Source organism: Rattus rattus, chromosome 12 (assembly GCF_011064425.1).
Source record: "Rattus rattus isolate New Zealand chromosome 12, Rrattus_CSIRO_v1, whole genome shotgun sequence".
Lineage (NCBI taxonomy): Eukaryota > Metazoa > Chordata > Mammalia > Rodentia > Muridae > Rattus > Rattus rattus.
Genome location: NC_046165.1, coordinates 46561577 through 46582685, shown reverse-complemented (window position 1 = coordinate 46582685; position 21109 = coordinate 46561577). Strand labels below are relative to the sequence as shown.

At 41.0% G+C, this 21109-nt stretch overlaps 1 protein-coding gene across 1 annotated transcript in view; it reads right to left on the bottom strand.

The window, feature by feature from the left end:
- Positions 1-21109, bottom strand: part of Dnajc15 (DnaJ heat shock protein family (Hsp40) member C15) — a 59207-nt gene that overhangs the window by 14846 nt on the left and 23252 nt on the right. The window contains exons 3-5 of the mRNA XM_032917597.1: positions 18045-18118; positions 9535-9611; positions 6129-6199 (exon numbers count right to left, since the gene is read on the bottom strand). Coding sequence (XP_032773488.1) covers positions 6129-6199; positions 9535-9611; positions 18045-18118 — 222 coding nt within the window. The remainder of the gene's footprint in view (positions 1-6128; positions 6200-9534; positions 9612-18044; positions 18119-21109) is intronic.

The window sequence follows — 21109 nt, the reverse complement described above, 5'->3', positions numbered from 1 at the left end:
GACTAAACCACCAACCAAAAAGTACATATGGAGGGACCCATGACTCCAGCCACATATGTAGCAGAGCGTGGCCTTGTTGGGTATCAATGGGAGGAGAGGCCCTTGGTCCTGTGAAGGCTTGATGCCCCAGTGTAGAGGAATTCGAGGACAGGGAGGCAGGAAGGAGCGGGGATTGGGGAGGGGGAACACCCTTATCAAAGCAGAGGGAGGGGGTTATGGGATAGGGGGTTTATGGATGTGAAACCGGAAAAGGGGATAGCATTTGAAATGTAAATAAATAAAATATCCAGTTTTAAAAAAAAAGCACAAAAGATACCGTTAGTAATAGCAAGACTGCAGAAGAACCAAGTTCAGTGGTAGACGGCTGAGCCAACCCAATAATGCAGACACACATGAGGGGAAATGGAGGAGCACGAGTGATATTTCCAAGACATCTGTGACACTTTCTGTGCCTTCTCTCGTTTAGCTGAGGTTTGCTGGATCGCTGTGTGGGATGTGGTCTCTCCTGGCTCCACTATGCTTTTCCTTTACTGTCATGAAGGTTAAGCTCTCTCGTTTTCCTAAAGGGGACTATCCTCCTCCTTCCTCCTCTAAATATTCAATTAAGAGTTTTCTTCACTGGTGGCTCCTGCCATTAAATAGCTTAATTTGTGTTTGTCTTAACATATCTTTAGTCCTCCATCAAACTGGACAGATACTTTTGCAAGGTATAGCATTCCTGGGTCCCTAGCTGCTTATTTTTAGAGTTTGAAATGTTTCATTCCAAGCTCCTCTGGCGTATTGCTGCTGATGGAGAGCCTGGTGATTCCGATATTTCTGTCTTTGCGTATGAGTCCATGTCTTTCTCACGATGCCTTTACCATTTTCCCCTTTACTTTATATTTTTAACACGGAGCTCTGTAGACCTCATGTGTTTGGATATGCACTTCTGTCCTCTAAGTTTGGAGAGATTCCTGCTATCATTTCATTAAGTAGTCTGTCTACTCCATTTTATTTACCTCCTCTGTTCCTTTTATACCACAAATTCTCAACACATTCAACTCAACATCTCTCTCAATAGTTCTCTATTTAAAAAAACATAGAAAACATCAAGATAATCCTGTGAGTCCTATTGAAATACAATGGAATGAAAGTAGAAATTAACAAGAAGCTATAGAAACTATAAAAATATTTAGAAAATAAAACTTTTTTTTTTAATAAACAGTTTGACATTCAAGAAATCAGAGAGGAAATAAAAAAAAATCCCTAGAGAAAAGTAAGAATACAACCTCTCAGAACCTCTGGGCTCTGAGTTAAAAGGTCCAAGAGACGGGAGCTCCCAAGATCTCAAATAACAGCAATAATGAACCTCAACAATTAGCTAACCCCACACCTATTAGACAGCAAGAAACAGGAGATTTAGGTATGAAACTTATGAACCAGAGACTAAGAAGAACAGTGGACTCGATGTACTGAATCAACTCAAGAGTTGGTTATTTGAAAGTTAGTGAGACTGATAAATCCTTAGGTAGTCTGATAAAAAAAGAGGGAGAAGACATAAACTAACAGAACAGAGACCAAGAGAGTCCTTACAACAGACTCTAATGAAATACAGACGACCAGAGAACATTTTCAAAATGTGTACTCTAAATGGCTGGGACAGTTAGAAGGAATAGAAGAATTTCTAAATACGTATCTACCAGAGTGAATGCCAGAAGACATAAATAAAGAGACCAATCAAAAGCAATCAAAAGATCTAAGCTGCAAACAAATGTCTCCCTCAAAGAAAAGCAGACATGCTCAATGCTGAATTCTACCAACTTTGAAGGAAGATCTCATATCAATTGTTAATAACTTGTTCCACAAAATAGAAAACAAAGGAACACTATCAAATGCACTCTATAATGCCAGGATTATTTTGATCTTAAGACCAGAAAAGATATAACAACAAAACTACAGACCAATGTCTTTGATGATGTCAAATGCAAAAATTTCCAATAAAGTATTTGCGACGCGATTCGGGAACATATGAACAAGTTGTCCTCACAGATAGACAAGGTTGGCCAACATAAGCACTTACTTTACTTTCTGAGACATGGGCTCTGCCTCACTCAATCTGGAGCTCCTCCACATGCCTAGGCTGGCTGGCTAATGTGTGCTGACCATTGAATGTGTTTGCCTCCCCAGCACCAACAGCACAGACATGCGTGCCCAGCTTTCAACACAGGCACTGAAGACCTGAGTCAAATCCTCATGCCACACAGTAATTAATTTACCGAGTGAGCCACCTTTCCAGCCCTTAAAACATGTTTGCTTTAGTCTCTCGCTATTGATTTTTTAAATGCATTATAAAATTATCCATTCAAAAAAAACTCTTAAAGTTTTAAAGCAAAATAAAGCATTTAAAATAAAGATGCAAAAAGAACTGCTGTGTGATGGGGAGGGTGATTGGTGAGGAGAATCTATTTCATAGATTATAAAAGAAAATTAGCTGGGTAGAGTGATGTATGCCATTAATCCCAGCACTCAGGAGACAGACACAGGCTCTGCCAGTTTGAGGATAGTGTGGTTAATATAAATACTGAGATCCAGGCCAGCCAGGGGGACATAGTAGGACCTCGTCACAAAACAAAACCAAAAATAAAATAAAAACCAAACTAGTTAGGCATTGCTTTTCCTAGAGAATCCATATAATTCTAGTGACCACACATCTCTCCTTCCAAATGTTTATACATGTTTAAATATAGAATACTGTAGTAAGTCGTAATTTTATCCTAGAACTTCATGTCAAATTTGGCTTTTCAGGAGACTAATTAAGATCCATTCAATAATACAATGACCATATACTTTAAGCACAATATATTAATTTTGATTTCACACATTTAAAAGTATGAGAATATTAAATCTTTATTAGAATGGATACAAATGGAAACAACTGGGACTCCCCAGTGTAAGCAGGCTCATTCCACTCAAAGGAAAGAAGAGCTATGCAGCAGATGGAGCTGTCTGCCTCACTAAGACCAGGAAAACCTCTATTCCAAGTCTTCAAACAGAATTAACAGGCCACTTTTTTCCCAATATGAAAATGTCTGATTTGAAGAGACAACACCAATTCCATTAGTGTCTCCTGGACTCTGGGGGATGAAGACAGAGCTTGGAGCATGAGGTCTACCCTAACCCAGCACTACTACTTTATTACATAACACAAGGCATCATATCTGGAGATCCAAGTGTGTGTGTGTTCTATTTATATCTATGTTATGTTTTACACACACAAGCGCGTGCGCGCGCACACACACACACACCCCACCCAGGAAAATGATAAGAAATACCCTTAGCCTGTACCAAGTCTCTGCAGTGAGGCTGGAGATGCACCTCGGCTGCTGAAGTGTTTTTAGCTTACAGGAAGGCCTGGCTTCGGTCCTTAGCACTCAGTAACCAGGTGAGATAGGAGGAGATAAAGCCCGAGGTCATCTTCAGCTACATGATAGGCTTGAGGCCAGGAAGGAAAGCTTACAGCCTACAGTTTCCAATTTGCCTCATCTGTCTGTCTTCCCTCTTGGATTTTCATCAGGCATTATATCAAACTTCTGACTTTATAATGAATAATTCCTTTCTTTAGCAGTTAAAAAAGTTGATAAACTAAGACATTAGCCTTAAATCATCAGATCAAAGATTTGAGATACTTTTTTACAGCAGTAATTCACTATATTGAAGAGGTAAAATGTACTCTTTACTGAGACACACCTGAAAGTTCATTTCAAACCAGTTACAAAAGCATTATTTTCAGTTATATCCCACATTCATTTCCCGGAGTCCTTTTCTTTACACAACCTGATAAAGAAGTATGTAAGAAGTTACAGCCCATTACATGCTCCAAGTTTATCCCACCAGCTGGTAACAAACAAACAGAAAAGTTACCGTGGGCAGAGCTGGGAGAGCACTCAGGAATCTCCACACTGGGAGGGGTTAGCATCTGTAAGGGCTTACAGCACCGGATGCTAATCCCTGCAGAAAAACTGTGGTAGAGAATGAGAACAGGTGGGACAGAGCTGAACTGCTCATCGCCACGCTTTGCAATATTCCTAGCTTTCCCTTTCCAAGGTCAATGACATGTTCTTGTTTAAAAATCTGTTCTTTCCCAAGGATAATTTTCAGATTTATGAGGCAGGATTCCAACTTCATCATACATAGTGGGTGCCAACATCCCCTTAGTTCATTGCTGTGTCCTTCCCAAATTGACTTTATTTTTCTGGTACTGTGGAAAGATGCTCAGACAACAGCAGCTCAGGGGAGAAAGGGTTCAAGGTCTGTCACAGCAGAAGTCACTATGAATACACAAATGCAGTGATCAGCCAGGTTCCATAACCTACAAAACCCAGAATTCCTTGCATTGGGAGGAGTTATCCACAGTGGGCAGTAAGAGACCACAGGTCTGTTCTCCATTACATTCTAGATTCTGTCAAGTTGACAACACTGACCATCACAGTTGGTTCATGGATAGGATTTAGGAAGTCCATGAACTTAGGAAACTCCAAATGTTTTAAATTGAATGGATGAGCAGTTCTATGAGGGAAAATAACTCAGTGTTAATACACTCTTAAAGGGTAAAAACGTGAAAAGACAGATCTTTCTTAAATGTGTGATCTGAAGAGAAATACAGAGTAGAGTTCCTTCCTTAAATAAATAGGCATAAAATACAAGTACACTAAGTCCCATAAACAGAAAGGACTTTAGAATAATTCCCTTTATTTATGATAAAAGTTGGAGACATGAAAGAAATGCGAAGGCTAGGATGCGGCAGAGAACACTGCTTCCTGCCAGCTGGCTTGTTCTTTCTCACTAGGCTGCACATACAGAACCACACAGCAAGGCCCTGGTGGGCTCACTGGCAGCAAGTCCCATACCTGATAAGTATACTAGGTAAGCAAAAAAAAATTGAGTCATTATTTTGGGTATTACTGGGTCCCAACACATGCAGACATCTTAATTTTTACGTAAACAACACTGTCTCTTGGATACAGTTTAGAACTTGCCTCTTTCCTGGTAGAAACAAGCAACAGCTCGTCAATCATCTGACAGACAGGAGTGCTTAAGGTGACTGTAGTCCATCCCAGCCAAGAGCACACACTTGACCCAGCAGGGGCAGGGCAGAGGGCAGTGAGGAGAGGAAGGACGTCAAGGAGGCACTTAAACACAGTTCGCGCTCAGTCAATTACACCGAACGTACACAATAAAGAGCAAATTAGTCGAGAGGATCTTTCAGTAACTGCTGAAGCTGTTTAAAATTTTTAAGCAAAACCTCTTTTCAAAGTTTATTCTCTTGTTTATTCACACGAAAGACCAGTGAGTACAAAACCCGAGAAGGATAATGTTCAGTGAAAAGAACTTTGATAGTAAGTAATTAAGTTGAAAAAGCTGAAAAAGAATGCCTTATTTTGGTGTCAAGATGAATAGGAATCTGAAATTTGTTTTTAATTTTTTCCAAAATAATTACAAAACGGAGTCTATAAATAAGAATCTAAGAAAGCCTTCACTTCCCTGCCCCCCTTGACTTCTGAAATACAGTGCAACTTTCTGCCAGCTGTTATTTTAAAGCAGAATCAGTAATGAACATATGGGGCTTTCTCTATCAAGCAGCTGTAGTGTAGTTAAAGTTATAATAATTGTCTTTCTGTAAGATAAATTTACATTAAAAACATGGCCAGTAAGAAATAAATAGCTGGGCCTCAGAGCCTTCCTATACAAAATTTAAAAATTCACAACCGTCTGTGACAAATTACAGAGATGTGGATGAAAGCCCTAAATCCTGCCCTTTGATCTTTAGGGTTTAGTAGATATAATATCTGATGCACAGATCAGTTTGCCCCAGTCCCACAGCTCATAATTTCCTTCTTGATCACAATGTGGTAACATTGGCGAGTTCAGATACTTATCTCTAAAGCCAGTGACTAAGTTCTTAAAAGTCAACTGTTCAAATCCCACTGGTCATTCAACTCTGAACCCCAAGCCCGCTTGTGTATGAGGACAATCTCAACATGTGACACATAACTGGACCTCCAGCTATGCATCTCTTACGTGAGTTTGAGTAAACCGAAAGGAACCCTCAGCACATTTGACCACTCCATGGAAATGGAGCTGTCACCTACCTTTGTCGGGATGGTTTAAAATCATAATTCTCTTGTGTGCTGTTCTAATCTTGGCCTTGCCAGCAGATGGGCTGTAAAACAAATTAATAGTTAGTGCAAAATGCAGATTATAAATTAATGATTTATTTGGGTTACAAGAAATTAAAAACTAATGAGAATTTCACCATCTTGTGGACAAATACAAAATTACAAGCTTTATGCTTATTTCCACTAACCATCGAAGTAAATCATCGTGACACTACTGTATTTTCCTTCAGTCTCTTATAATGTCAATCTTCATTCTTGGGTTTAGAAAGTAAGTAAATAAAGGAGATTTACCTCCATCACAGAACCCTAACTAGCAAACACAAGAAAGACCCTAGGGGGGTTGGGGATTTAGCTCAGTGGTAGGGCGCTTGCCTAGCAAGTGCAAAGCCCTGGGTTCGGTACCCAGCTCTGAAAAAAAAAAAAAAAAAAAAAAAAAAAAAAAGACCCTAGGTTCAGCACCAGCACTAAAGCCAACACAGCAATACTACAAGCAACAAGCACCCACATAGCAGGCCAGGAAGGAGCATCGGAATGCACAGAGCATAGAAGTCTATGCCTCGCAGGCCACTCTGGAGGAAGCTGACATGTGTCACTGGGGTCTGAGTTCCCGAACTAGCCTGCCAGCCTGAGATCAGTTTTGTTAGGGAGTATTGTGCTATTGTTCAAGTCTGAAGCCCTGGGCTGTCTCCTCACTGCGGGGTACCAACATACTCCCCAGGGCAAGGATAACGGGCCCAGTAGGAAGTGTGTGCCCCAGAAGAGCTGCCTTCACCAAGTAATCTCAAAACTCCATGTAGTGTATCTAGCTTTGCTAAAAAACCTGTGGGGAAATTTGAGAGTACAGTATACAATGTGGGTGAAATTAAAGAAGACAGTTTAGATAAATAAAAAATTACTATGTTAGACTGATTTTCATTTTGTACATTTTCTAAGCATGAGAAGAATTTTAGTACCAAGGGTAGACTCTGTTGTATTTAAACAAGTTCACCTTACGAAGTTTCAAACGGGTAAATTAACAGCCAGCCTACAGTATGCCGGTGGCTGAGAAGCTCAAAGGAGTCTGGATGGATGAACCGCGCGCGTGTCAGTAAAGCACCCAGTTTTAGTTATTCCAGTCTAAATTTAAAAGTCCTGATTCTACTGCTCTTCAGCTATCAGCCTGTCCTGCTCACTTAAAACTCTGAATTATAATTTTCTCAAACGTAACATACGCACAATAAAGCCTACCTCCAAAGATTACTTTAAAAAGTAAAGGATGTATATAAAAATTATACATTTTGTACTTTTAAAGAGTGGACTATAAACACTCTAACACTTCTTGGATGACTCAGAAGCATTATCTGGAGTATGACCTAAATGCAATCCTGAGAGCTGCAGAGGTTGGCTGAGCCTTCCAACGGGCCTGGGATGCTGCTTAAGACCCTCTTCCTGTTTAAGGAACCCCTTGATATCGACTGTCAATCCTTAATTCTGTTCCTGTTCCAGTTTTTAGCAGTTTCTTGCCAAGTACATGCTACCACTAACCTCCTACAGGTAAATAACATTGCCACACACGTTAAGACCCATTAAGGGCCTGGAATAGTAACGTATGCCTATACTTCCAATAGTCAGGAGGTTGAAACACAAAGATCTTGAACTCAAAAGGCAAAAAGACAACTAACTCCCCTGTTAAAAAAAAAAAAAAAAAGAACAATTACTGGCTAAACGAATACACAAAACATTCTTCCATGAATAAAGTAATCAAGTCCTTTATGCAAGGACCCAAGAATACTTCTTTCATAGCTTATGGAAAGATGCCTTATGGAGGAACATTTGAAGTCACATGGAGTATTGCCTCTTACTTTGGATATTAAGTTTTAATTGAACACATGAAACGAAATCTGGAAATCATGTTATAATATCCTTAAAAATCAATTACACTGCCTATTTAAAAACAAACACTAACATGCTTTTTTACACAAACCCTGAAGTACAGTGTACTCTGAGGTCTGCTATCCAGCAAACTAGAGTAAAGTAAAAATTCGTGGCAGAGAGGTTTGTGTCCACAAGTAACTTACGCCACTGCCTTTATGGTAATTATCATCTTAGTGGTGAGCTTTGAAGATGAGGGGAGGATTCTCAGTTACATGCAGTCTATTCCCCTTTTGCTTTGGTTCTCTTTGCTACATTCTAATAGATTTATTACTGCCTCCACCATGGATTTCAACTGCTCCCTGTAAAATGTTTGATTGGCAGGGGAGGGGGAAGGTGGAAGAAACAGGTGTGTGAAGCTGAGTGGGTCCTCACCCAGACAAGGGAAGTATTGTGCAGGCGTAAACAAAGCCATCAGGTTTAGGGATGACACTGCTTCATGAGCAGTGCCGAGCAAGGAATGGTAGTTACTAACACGGTCCCTTGGCTTAAGTCTGTCTGCTGCTTTCTCCCATCTCTTAGATTAAAACAAAGCACTAAGCAAAAATAAGCCCTAGTTTTTAAAAATTATTATTGCACTTATTTATTTGTGCTGTCTGCCCGTCTGTCTGTCCATCCGTCCATCACGCACTACAGTATGCCTCTGAATGTAAGGGAGCAACTTCTGGGCAAGAGTTCCTTTGATTCCAGGTCCAAATGCACTGCTCTGCACTCAGGTCATCAGGCTTGGTGGCACACGCTTTATGGGCTAAGCCATCTAGATAGCCCACAATTAGTCTGTTAGGCCAGCCTAGGTTACAGCTTTACAAAACTCTAACAGCTGGGGACACAGTTTAGCAGTAGAGTGCTTACATAGCCTTCATGGCCTAGATTTAATTCCCAGCACCACAAAACCCACAAACAACCAAACCACTTGAGCATGTGCTCTAAGGGTCAATAGAGAACCACAGGAACACAGATTCCAGTAAATCTGGGATGGAACAAACAGTTCCTCGGTCCCCAGCTCCGAAAAATAAAAAGAAAACAGTTCCGACACTACTGTTAATCATAACCACACAACTTCACTAGCTCCCCTCTAACATCTAACATTAAACAGTAAGTGAATGGTGAATGTAAAATAATACACGGTAGACAGCAAACTGCGAAAGTAAAAAGAGAAATGTGAACAAAATCTGGGTTATAAATTAAAGATATTCATCAAATTTTAAAACTGGTCCAGAGAGAAATCAGCACGACAGTGAGGACTTTGTGATGGACAGACCTGGATGCTAGGAATCCTTATTAAAGAGCAAAGAGCACAACTTCAACTAATCCAGACCTAGAGTTTTAAAAGGCAAAAACATGCTACGTTCCTTTCTGGGCTTTATTTTTTGAAGTTTTAAATATAAGTACAAACTTATTGAAATTCCCCTCCCCAATTTTCAAGGCAATCTTGGCCACAAAACAAAACTACGTACGCAGCGTTTACCTTACTCCTAAAATGAGACTGGCTTCTCGCCTACTCATTTTCTGCTCGAATCCTCCTTTATAGTAGGATGAAAAGCTCTGCACGGAAGAGAACAAGAAATAATTAGTTCCATGCACGAAGTAGCATGACCTCAATCCCTCACACTGGTACAGTAAGAGCAATGCATTTTACTAGAAACCAACGTGAAATTGCAGGGGAATGCACTATACAATGATCCTTTCATGAAACTCCAACCGAGATGAATGTAAGAAAAAAGTTAACAATGTTTTCAGCTTTTTCAGTGCATTAATTTTTCTATATGAGATATAACTGAAGGATGAGCAAAAGTCAATGCTTCCCTAAGCAAAGAACTGCTTTTCTCACTGGATAACCTGGACCAGGTCACTTATATCAACACAGCAGGGATATGTTTGCCTGCATCCGGGATGACAGAGGAAGAAGAACGGGCCACAGTAACAGACAGGAAAGTCAAGAGAGGCTGGAAAAGTAAGCCATGGCCATGGTGGCTGCCCGTGTGAGCTAAGAAGGTACGAGCCAAGAGTGCTAAGAACCCACTGTGAAAGCCCTGGTAAGCTATGGAGAGAAGTTTTTACTCTCAATGGAATGAAGTACATCATTTGGCATTTGGAAGGATTAGCTTGAATCTGGGGAGTGGAAAAGAACCAGGGTAGAAGAAGGGACCAGCTGAAGAACATGACTGCTGTGATCTAGCAAGACACTGTGGATAAAAGTCGGCAGCTGAGAATGGGGTGGAAAGTGGCCAGTTATCTGTCATGTATCTTGAAAGCAAACATTTGCTTGGTGGACTAGCATGGGACATGACAAAAAGAGGATTTTAAATGGTGTAGAAGACAGTTACGTGTTGTCCAGATGCCTTGTCAGGACTGAAGGACTCAGACACAGGGTTGTTGCTTGCTGGTCAACCTGAGCTCTGACCATTTAAGACCAAAGTCAAGGCCACATGTCCCAGGGCATGGCCACATCTGAAGGGATTGGGTGAGGCGTGTCACTGTGGGTCTCCAGGGTTCAGGCCTGGGATGCGGTTATACTTGCTTCCTAGGCCACTTTAATCTCATAGCCCTGCTCTAACCACACTGAATGGCAGCTGCTGTGGCCCAGCCTTCATTGTTTGCACTGCAGGCCAACTTGATCCTCTACCCTTCTTGCCTGGAGGATGCCGAGTCTAAAACTGCTCCTTAATGTTACAGCGCTCCAATGTTTGCCCCAATTGTCTGCTTTTCAAAGAACCCAAACCATACGAATGGTTTCAAGATTTGTGGCCTAGAACTGCCATAATGACTAAAGTCATCACTCATGGGAAATGGATATGAGGAGGATGGCTGTCGATGGGTTACATTTGAAGCTTCTATCAAATTTCTAAGTGGACAAGAAGTTCAATCTACAGAAAGTCCTGAGACTTCTCACTGTGATCAGGGCTTGGTGAAGAGAGACTGAGCAGACTCCCAAAGGTGTGCAAGCACAGAGACTGAGCCTCAAAGTTTACATCAAAGCTTGAAACCGAAGAAAACTAAAAAACGCTAAGCAGACTGACCACATATGACATAGAAGGGAAACGAGAAGCCAAAAGGGAGGTAGTGAAAAGTGGTTTCCAATGCTTCTGATGGGGAAAGGAGAATGTGATCCAAGAATCAACACCAGAATTAGCAAAGGTCAACAGAGAAGCAGAATTGAGTTCCAGCCCAGCCGGCCTGGGCTGTACAGAGATCTGTCTCAGAAACCAAGAGCACATGAAGCCAACTGAGTCACAGTGCATAGCTGTGATCAAAGCACTTAGACCAGAGAGGCAGGAGAAGCATGCACATCACTGCTCCCTCTGGCTACAGAACAACACCCTATCTCAAACTAGGGAAAAGGAGAGATCAGAAATGAGAGGGGAAGAAATCAGAGGAGACAGCAAGGGAAAGGAATTGTTTTCAGGAGCTCCAAACACAAAGTAGGTATATGAACTCAGCTTTTAGAAAGAAATATAGGCATATATGATTGCATATATATATAATTCTAGACAGAAGCTTGTATTTTCATGAGAAACAATAAGTAACTATAGTCACTGACTATAATATATATCAGAGATTGATTCCAGAACCCTGGACGTATTGAAATGCTTAAGTGTACAAGTCTGTTACACAGAATGGCAATATAGTATCTGTATATAAGCTATCTTACCATCTTATACACCCGGAATCACCTGTAGGTCCCTAAAACAATGCAACTCCACACAAATAAGCAGTGGCTATACTGTAATTGTTTAAAGAATGATTAAAAAGGAAAAAGTGTACACACTTAGTACAGAAGCAACTTCCCCTTCCACGTTGACGATCGGCTGCAAGTCCTGTCAAGGGCTGTCTTTTACCACATAGACACTGATCTAAAAATCGAACAGGGCACAAGAGTAACATGCCTTATTCCAAGTGCCACGTCATTTTCAACCTACTACAGAAGCAAAACACAGAGACTGTTACAGAGGACAGGAGGGTAAACCTCAAGCCCGAGCTGGGGAGAAACTGGAGGAAGGTCAGATGGGCCTAAAGGCTCTCCCAGGAGACTAAGCTCTTTATTAGATGCAAACCTTACTGCTAGCTGGAAGCATTTGAGTTGACTACGGGAGCCATTTCTACAGGAGCACATTTGCTCTTATTTTGGTCTTAAATTATGCTTAAGGCCGATAAAGTTTTCTTTACAAAAAAAGGTATTGCTGTGAGTCTTCATCTACCTTAGGGAGCTCTAAGACTCAGAGTCAGCATAAGATAAAATGATGCTCCCCAAACTGTGATTCCCCCTATAGTCCCAGTTACTACTCTTAAAAGCAAGCGCTGGTTGGTATTTGTGCTATTTTTCTTTTTACTATGTGAAAATGGTGTCACATAAGTTTCCTCAACATCCAGCGTCTGCGAGAACTTCATATTCAAAAGTCATCATACTTTCTAAAAGAACACTGTTTCATGGACAGACACTTAACACAACAGGGTCAACAGACAGAAAAACAGACAAGAGAAAATGCGTAACTACTAAGACATAGGCACATTTCTTCAGAGAAAATCCTTCCTTCTAGTACTATAAAATTTAGATTTTCCTATTAGTTTTTAAAAAGAAATATTTTATAATATACTAATCTATTATCTTTAAATTACTATTGGTATTATAAGCAGGCACAAAATTATAACTCAGTATCTCTCTCCTTTAATATTAAATAATAACTCAGGGTGTCTGAGGCGAGATAAGATAGAGCAACACTGAATTGTTTAGGGTACAGAGATAAGATGCTGCAGTCCCTTCTCTGAAAAGACGTGATCCCATGGAAATGTCCAGATCCATTAACATGATACTATGACAAGTAACAATCATGTGATCAAATATGGAGAGAAGATGGTGTGGTCCACTGGAACCACCCTGGAAGGTAGAAATTATTGTTTTGTATTATTCTGTTCAAGAAGCAGACACAAGAAACTCCAGGAATCATAGTCATTTCTCTCCAAGATTAGGGTGAAGTGACACTGTGTCAGGCTATCAAAGGGAAGCTAGCTCAAGCTGGACAGATCTTTGTTAGACATGCGAGCAGCACAGGAACAGCCCTCCGGAAATCCAGGTGAAAGTGGCATCATTCACAGGGCAAGGTGAAGAATACACTTCATCGAGAAATCAAGAATGATCTGAGTTATAGAGCAGGGTGACTTAAAAAAAAAAAAAAAAAAGACAAGTCACCAATAGAAAATTAAAAGCCTTAAAGAAGATAAATGATTCAGGACTCTATTCCCAAATTAGGAGTGATCAGACATTTGTTGAACCAATTAGTATTCATTTATACATTTCTAATAACAAAGGGCACTAGTTAAAAATAACAGACTGAGTCATTGTGGTGCTTTGAATTGGAATGGTTCCCATTTTAATGCTTAGCCCATGGGGAGTGACACTATTTGGAGGTGTGGCCTTGTTGGAAGAAGTGTGTCACTGTGGGGGCGGGCCTTAAGGTGTGATGCTCAAGCCAATCACAGAGTCAGTCCACTTCAGCTGCCTGAAGATCCAGATGTAGAAGCCTTAGCTCCTCCAGCCCCATGTCTGCCTGCACACCACTATGCTTCCCACCTTGATGAACTGTAAGCCAGCTCCAATGAGATGTTTTCCTTTGTAAGAGTTGCTAAGGTGATGGTGTCTCTTTAGAGCAAAAGAAACCCTAAGACAATCATAAAGATCCTTTGTCTCCCAAAGAGACTTAGAAATGAGAAAGTAAATATTTATAAGTAAGAAAAAAATAATAGACTTTGAAAGTAAGATATAAGTAGTAAGGTACAAAGTTTGAACAAATAGTGATGTCTAAAACATGAAAGACTGCACTTACAGGTGGAAAAACCATCACAGTAGCCTCAAATGTCAGGAAACAGAACAAACAAATACACCAGGAAAAAATAAACTCCTGCTGGGAAACCAAGAAAAGCCATTAAATTCAGAGGCCATTTCTTTTTTAAGTATTGAGGTAAAGAGTACAGAGGGGCCATCACTATACTCTACTAAATTCCAGCCTAAAAGCCCAGAGCCTGTGACTTTTCCCTTTAACCAAGAAAACAGATACATTGCCATGAAGAAGAAATAAAAACAATGGCTGGTCACCTTGTCTGGCCTCAGTGGGAAAGGATAAACCTAGTCCTGCAGTGACTTCATGTGCCAGGGTGGGTTGAAACCCTTGGGTAGCCTCCCCTTTCTCAGAGGAGAACGAGGAAGGGGAAAGGGTGGGGGGGGGCAGGAGGAGAGGAGGAGGCTGTGATCAGGACATAAAATGAATAAATAATGAAAACAACAACCACAATCAACAATGACCTCTTAGACAGTACACTTTTCTCTTGTAGGGCTGAGGAGATGGCTGGTAGTTAAAAACACCAAGGCACTGAGCTGGAGAGATGGCTCAGCAGTTAAGAGCACTGACTGCTCTTCCAGAGGTCCTGAGTTCAATTCCCAGCAACCACATGGTGGCTCACAACCATCTGTAATGGGATCCGATGCCCTCTTCTGGTGTGTCTGAAGACAGCTACAGTGTACTTATATACATAAAAAAAATAAATCTTAAAAAAAAAAAACCAAACAACCCACCAAGGCTCTTGCAGAAGAGTCACAGCAGACATCCCACATCGCCCACTGTCCAGCCTCTGGGATCTAACAGCAGCTCCTACACCCATTAGGCACCTGCGCTCATATGTGGGCTGCTCCACAAATACATCCATAAGTTAAAATAAAATACATTTAAAACATTTCCCTTATATAAAACTCAGATGAATTGAATTAAAGATGGCCATTGCTAACCATCAGCCTGGTGATTGGCAAAATGAAGAATTATGAAATGTAGAAGAAAAATCCAGGAAAAAAAAAAAGAGAGAGAGAGAGAGAGAGAGAGAGAGAGAGAGAGAGAGATAAACCAGGTTGACACTTCTTCCTAATAAGAGATTTAACAGAGGGAAGAAATAAAGAAAAACAAAAGAAGTATGATAGAATAAAACAGTCTTTTCAAATAAGTTACAATGTATTATGAATCCTCATGAAATGCTAAATAATGCTAAGATACTAACAGTAAAGGAAACAAACTAAAACCATCACACAGTGAAACAAAACCACAAAGTCCAGGTGTAAAAGTCAGGTGACCAGCAGAAACTCTGGCTGTGACTATGCAGGGACCAGGAGGGCGGGCAGTGAGGTTGAGCCCTAGGGACTCTACTTCTGTTACACTGGTACCACGAGATTTTAAGCAGCCACAAGTCACAGTTAATCATGAGGGCAACACAAGTCTTGTAGTGGAAAAACAGTGAAAAGATCCACCATCCTTGCTCACAGATGAACACTCACTCCAGCCATTATTCCAATACAATACATTTTAGACATGCGAATAAGCAAAGTGGGATTTAAGAATAGGACAGTAAATCTCGAGTGATAAAGACTATACAGAATGATAAGCAGAAAGCCCACTGGGCCTGGAACCATCCACCCTACGGATGTGATAGTGACATACAATTTTGTTCCTATTCTTTTAGTAACCCAACTTGGCTCTAAAGTTCAAACTTATCAAACCCTGTAATGCTGCAGTTATGAAGTGTGACATTTGGACTCCTTAGTGTGAAGAGAAGCTATGTAGATACTTCATGTCTCAGTTTCTCTGGAGGGGTTAAATGTAATGAACTATTTTTAAAGATGATGAGTACAGTATTCTAAACTGTTCCCTACAAACTATAATCACGTTTTAATTTAAAAAGAGAAAGCCAGATGCATTAAAACATCCTTACGAGGGGAGGGCAGGGCAGCAGCACATCACCATGCTCAAGCCTCTCTCCTTAGGAAAGGCCTCCAGCAAGGCATGCCAGGCGGCCTGGCCTGCTGCAGGCCTCTCCTGAGCAGTGCACTGGGGAAGACATTCTCAAGGCCTTTTCCTTCTTCTGCAGCACTGAATAACACAGTGTTCCATAAAGCTTGAAGGTTTTCTATTTGTGGTGTACATATGTGTACAAAAGATCACCAGAACGGAAGCAAGGTAATTTCTGATTTTTCCCAGTTATAAGTGACACACATGGAAAGACAGAGCCAACATACACTCACTGAACCCTGTTACGGTTTCCATTCCTGTCACTGTGACACTGCCTAACATGATTCCTTCTCAACTACCCTCACAGTGAGCTCTGGCTCACTCTGGTCTACACTGAAGATTAGGCAGGCCAAATGATAAAGCTAATTAAAGCAGGCCAAATCTCCTTTCCCCTGTTCAAAATCTTTCAAAAACAGAGGTGCTACCATGGTCCTAGACAGTAAGAGATCTGGGTCCCAGCCAACTTACTGTCTTCAGTCACCACTGGAATTACCCTTGCTGCTAGGGACATCCCACCTAGGGACCTCTGGTGCTCCTATTGCCCAGAACACCGTTCCTTCACATGTCTGTGGACTCGCCTCCTAAAAGGCTGTCGGCCCAAATATACACACGCCCCTTTCCTCTGCTATTCTTGTATTTTACCCTGGTTGGATTTCTTATGGATACTTGATAATTTTGGGAATCTTCAGGTTTTAAATTGCTTATCTCCACTAAAATGTAAAACTGTAAACTCCTAGAGAGAAGTATCTTTGGCCTATGAGTACGTTCCACTGCCATGTAGCAGACACACAGTGAATACTAACCAAACAAATGCTAAAATATCTATGTACCAATGTTAGTCAAGTCAAATATAAATGGGAAACAGAAAACAAAGCTATATTCTATAAGCACTATAAATTCTACAAACTGCATTCACAGCTTTCAGAAAATCTCGTGCATGTTTGAAAGGACTCTGAATTACTTGTTGTTAGGGCATCCTTTGAAGGGGCTGCCATCAACCAAGCCCCACCGGCTTGTAATGTCTTTGCTAAAACAACTCATTCACTCTCAAACGTCTACAAACCAAGTTGATCTAATGCAGAGCTGGCTCTAATCTCCATAAGTCAATGTTTACATTGCAGCGATTCAGCGAATCCTTATGGTACACTCTTCAGTGATCACAAACTGCAAGTCACACTGTAGCAATTTTTAAGAAAAATTATTTATTTTTCGTGCATTGTTGTGTCTGTGTGAGGGGGTTGGATGCCCTGGAAATTGAGTTACAGACACTTGAGAGATGCCATGTGGGGACTTGGAATTGAACCCGAGTCTTCTCGAAGAGCAACCAGGCTCTTAACCACCAAGCCTCTCCAGCTTCCAACACACTATAGTTTTTTAATACCTATTTTCATTCACTCTGTACTTCTATTAAGTTTATAGGGAATATCTAGAATTCTGTTAAATGAATGTATAGGCCTATAGGAGTTTGTGGCTGGACTTTCCTGGTTTCATGTTTAAGATGGTCAAATGCAGTGATACAGAGTATCAAGGTGACATTCACTCTACAGAAGCTCTACCACTGCTTTACCTAGCTGTCACTCTTACCTCCTGGCACAGGGATTGGTAAGTGGCGGGCTCTCACTAACTGTTTATGAAGTAACTAAACAGTCGTTAGACGGAAGAGATGACAGGTCTGGTGGCACATGCCTGTAATCTCGACACTCAGTGTATGAGGCTTTCGGGTCAAGAGTTCAAAGTCAGCTCTGACTCAACAGTGAGATGCTAACTCAAAAACACAAATCCAAAGAGGCTAGGTGTGTGTCTGCAGCCAGCCACTCGGGAGATGGGAACAGGAGGAGCAAAGAGCTCAGGCCAGCCTGGGCTACATGAGAGCTTGCTTCAACAACTGACAGTCTATCCAACACTACCTAGAGTATAACAGCCGTCAGAACCAGAAATCAGAGTTCATACGCAAAAATCCTATGACTGAGGAACTTAACTCCATAAACTAGACAGATACACAGCACAGGTGATATCAGGGGAACAAAGGCCAACGTCTGCCCAGCGTCCAGGTGGGCAGCCTAAGATGTGCTCCGAGTTGCTCTGAGCTGCGCTGCAGTAGGCCAAGAGACCGTCAAAATGAGCTTCCTGATCACAGCCTTGTTTCACTTACCGGAGAGGAAATCTTCCTTGCTGTTGCAGTGAGTACTTGTTCCAGAGGTTTCCAGATTTGAAATGCATAGCGACCTAAACAGTAAGGAGAACAAACACAAATATATTTTTCATAATCAATGTCAATCATTACTTTAAAGTGCTTATCATACATAATTTATTGATAGTTTATTTTATAAGTGCTATTTCAAATGAGTATTCAAATTTTATCAAAGAGATCTGTTATTTTTCAAACTTGTAATTTACTAAAAGACAGACTTTGACATTAATATCACCACAAGCAACACACATATCAAGTTCTAGCTCATTTAATGGAATTAGTTTTCAGTGTTTACATGTATAACATTTTATACAATGTTATAGAATACAATAATATCTTAACACTCCTTCCATAATAAACTGAACAGAGTAAGTCACTGTAACAGATACCTAAATGAAAATGATACTAAATGATTAATTATATTGTCACTTATGATGATATTCACACTGAAATACACAAAAGACAAACTTCTGAACACACATGGTATAGGAAGGCAATTACTAGAGTAACCTGGAGAGTAAGAAAGCAACTACATGTGAAGCTAATTACTAAAGAATTGATTGTCTTTCTCACTTTAGATGTTTACTTTCTCTAAAATCTTAACTTTAGTTTTCCTTTTTTGGGTTTTTAAATCTTTAATCTCATTTATAAATGTCAGATTACAGTGATTTATCATCCATAAAACTTAGTATCACAGGCTTTTAGCTGGATTCCCAACCTTGCTGATCCCCACCCGCACCTCACTGCCCCCAGCCCGCACCTCACTGCCCCCAGCCCGCACCTCACTGCTCCCAAACCCCATGGGAGAGAGAGCTCACCTCCCGGACAGCTGGGCACCCCTGAGACTGCAGAGCTGAAGAGACCACCAATATTGTCCACCCCTGCCCACATCCCTGGCCCAAGAGGAAACTGTATACGGCCTCTGGGTTCCCGTAGATAAGGGCACAGGAGCAGCAAATCCACTGCGTCTGAGACACCACTGGAACCTGAAGGGACCGACCTGATAAACAGTTCTCTGCACCAAAATCCCGTGGGAGGGAGAGCTAAACCTTCAGAGAGGCAGACACACCTGGGAAGCCAGAAGAGACTACACTCTGCCCACATTTCTGACTCCAGAGGAAAACACCAAATGCCATCTGGGACCCTGGTGCACAGGGGCTCCCGGAAAGGGTGGCGCACGTCCTCGTGGTTGCTGCTCTCCCGGAGAACTCATAAGCAACACCCCACGAGCAAACTTGAGCCTCGGGACGACAGGTAAGACCAACTTTTCTGCTCCAAGTGACCTGCCTAGTGAACTCAGGACACAGGTCCACAGGAACAGCTGAAGACCTGTAGATAGGAAAAACTACACGCCCGAAAGCAGAACACTCTGTTCCCATAACTGGCTGAAAGAAAACAGGAAAACAGGTCGATAGCACTCCTGACACACAGGCTTATAGGACAGTCTAGCCACTGTCAGAAATAGCAGAACAAAGTAACACCAGAGATAACCTGATGGCGAGAGGCAAGCGCAGGAACCAAAGCAACAGAAACCAAGACTACATGGCATCATTGGAGCCCAATTCTCCCACCAAAGCAAACACTGAATATCCAAACACACCAGAAAAGCAAGATCTAGATTTAAAATCATAGTGGATCATGATGCTGGAGGACTTCAAGAAAGACATGAAGAACTCCCTTAGAGAAATGCAGGAAAACATAAATAAACAAGTAGAAGCCTACAGAGAGGAATCACAAGAATCCCTGAAAGAATTCCAGGAAAACACAATCAAACAGTTGAAGGAATTAAAAATGGAAATAGAAGCAATGAAGAAAGAACACAGGGAAACAACCCTGGATACAGAAAACCAAAGGAAGAGACAAGGAGCCGTAGATACAAGCTTCACCAACAGAATACAAGTGATAGAAGAGAGAATCTCAGGAGCAGAAGATTCCATAGAAATCATCGACACAACTGTCAAAGATAATGTAAAGCGGAAAAAGCTACTGGTCCAAAACATACAGGAAATCCAGGACTCAATGAGAAGATCAAACCTAAGGATAATAGGTATAGAAGAGAGTGAAGACTCCCAGCTCAAAGGACCAGTAAATATCTTCAACAAAAATCATAGAAGAACCTAACCTAAAGAAAGAGATGCCCATAAGAATACAAGAAGCCTACAGAACTCCAAATAGATTGGACCAGAAAAGAAACACCTCCCAACACATAATAGACAAAACATCAAATGCACAAAATGAAGAAAGAATATTAAAAGCAGTAAGGGAAAAAGTTCAAGTAACATATGAGGGCAGACCTATCACAATCACACCAGACTTTTTGCCAGAGACTATGAAAGCCAGAAGATCCTGGACAGATGTCATACAGACCCTAAGAGAACACAAATACCAGCCCAGGTTACTGTATCCTGTAAAACTCTCAATTAACATAGATGGAGAAACCAAGATATTCCATGACAAAACCAAATTTACACAATATCTTTCTACAAATCCAGCCCTACAAAGGAAAATAAATGGTAAAAGCCCAACATAAGGAGGCAAGCCACACCCTAGAAAAAGGAAGAAACTAATCGTCTGGGCAATAAAACAAAGAAAAGCACACAAACATAATCTCACATCCAAATATGAATATAACAGGAAGCAGTAATCACTATTTCTTAATATCTCTCAACATCAATGGTCTCAACTCCCCAATAAAAACAGAGAATAACAAACTGGATATGCAATGAGGACCCTGCATTCTGCTGCCTACAGGAAACACACCTCAGAGACAAAGACAGACACTACCTCAGAGTGAAAGGCTGGAAAACAACATTCCAAGCAAATGGCCGGAAGAAGCAAGCTGGAGTAGCCATTCTAATATCAAATAAAATCAATTTTCAACTAAAAGTCATCAAAAAAGATAAGGAAGGACACTTCATATTCATCAAAGGAAAAATCCACCAAGATGAACTCTCAATCCTAAATATCTATGCCCCAAATACAAGGGCACCTACATAATGAAAAGAAAACCTACTAAAGCTCAAAAT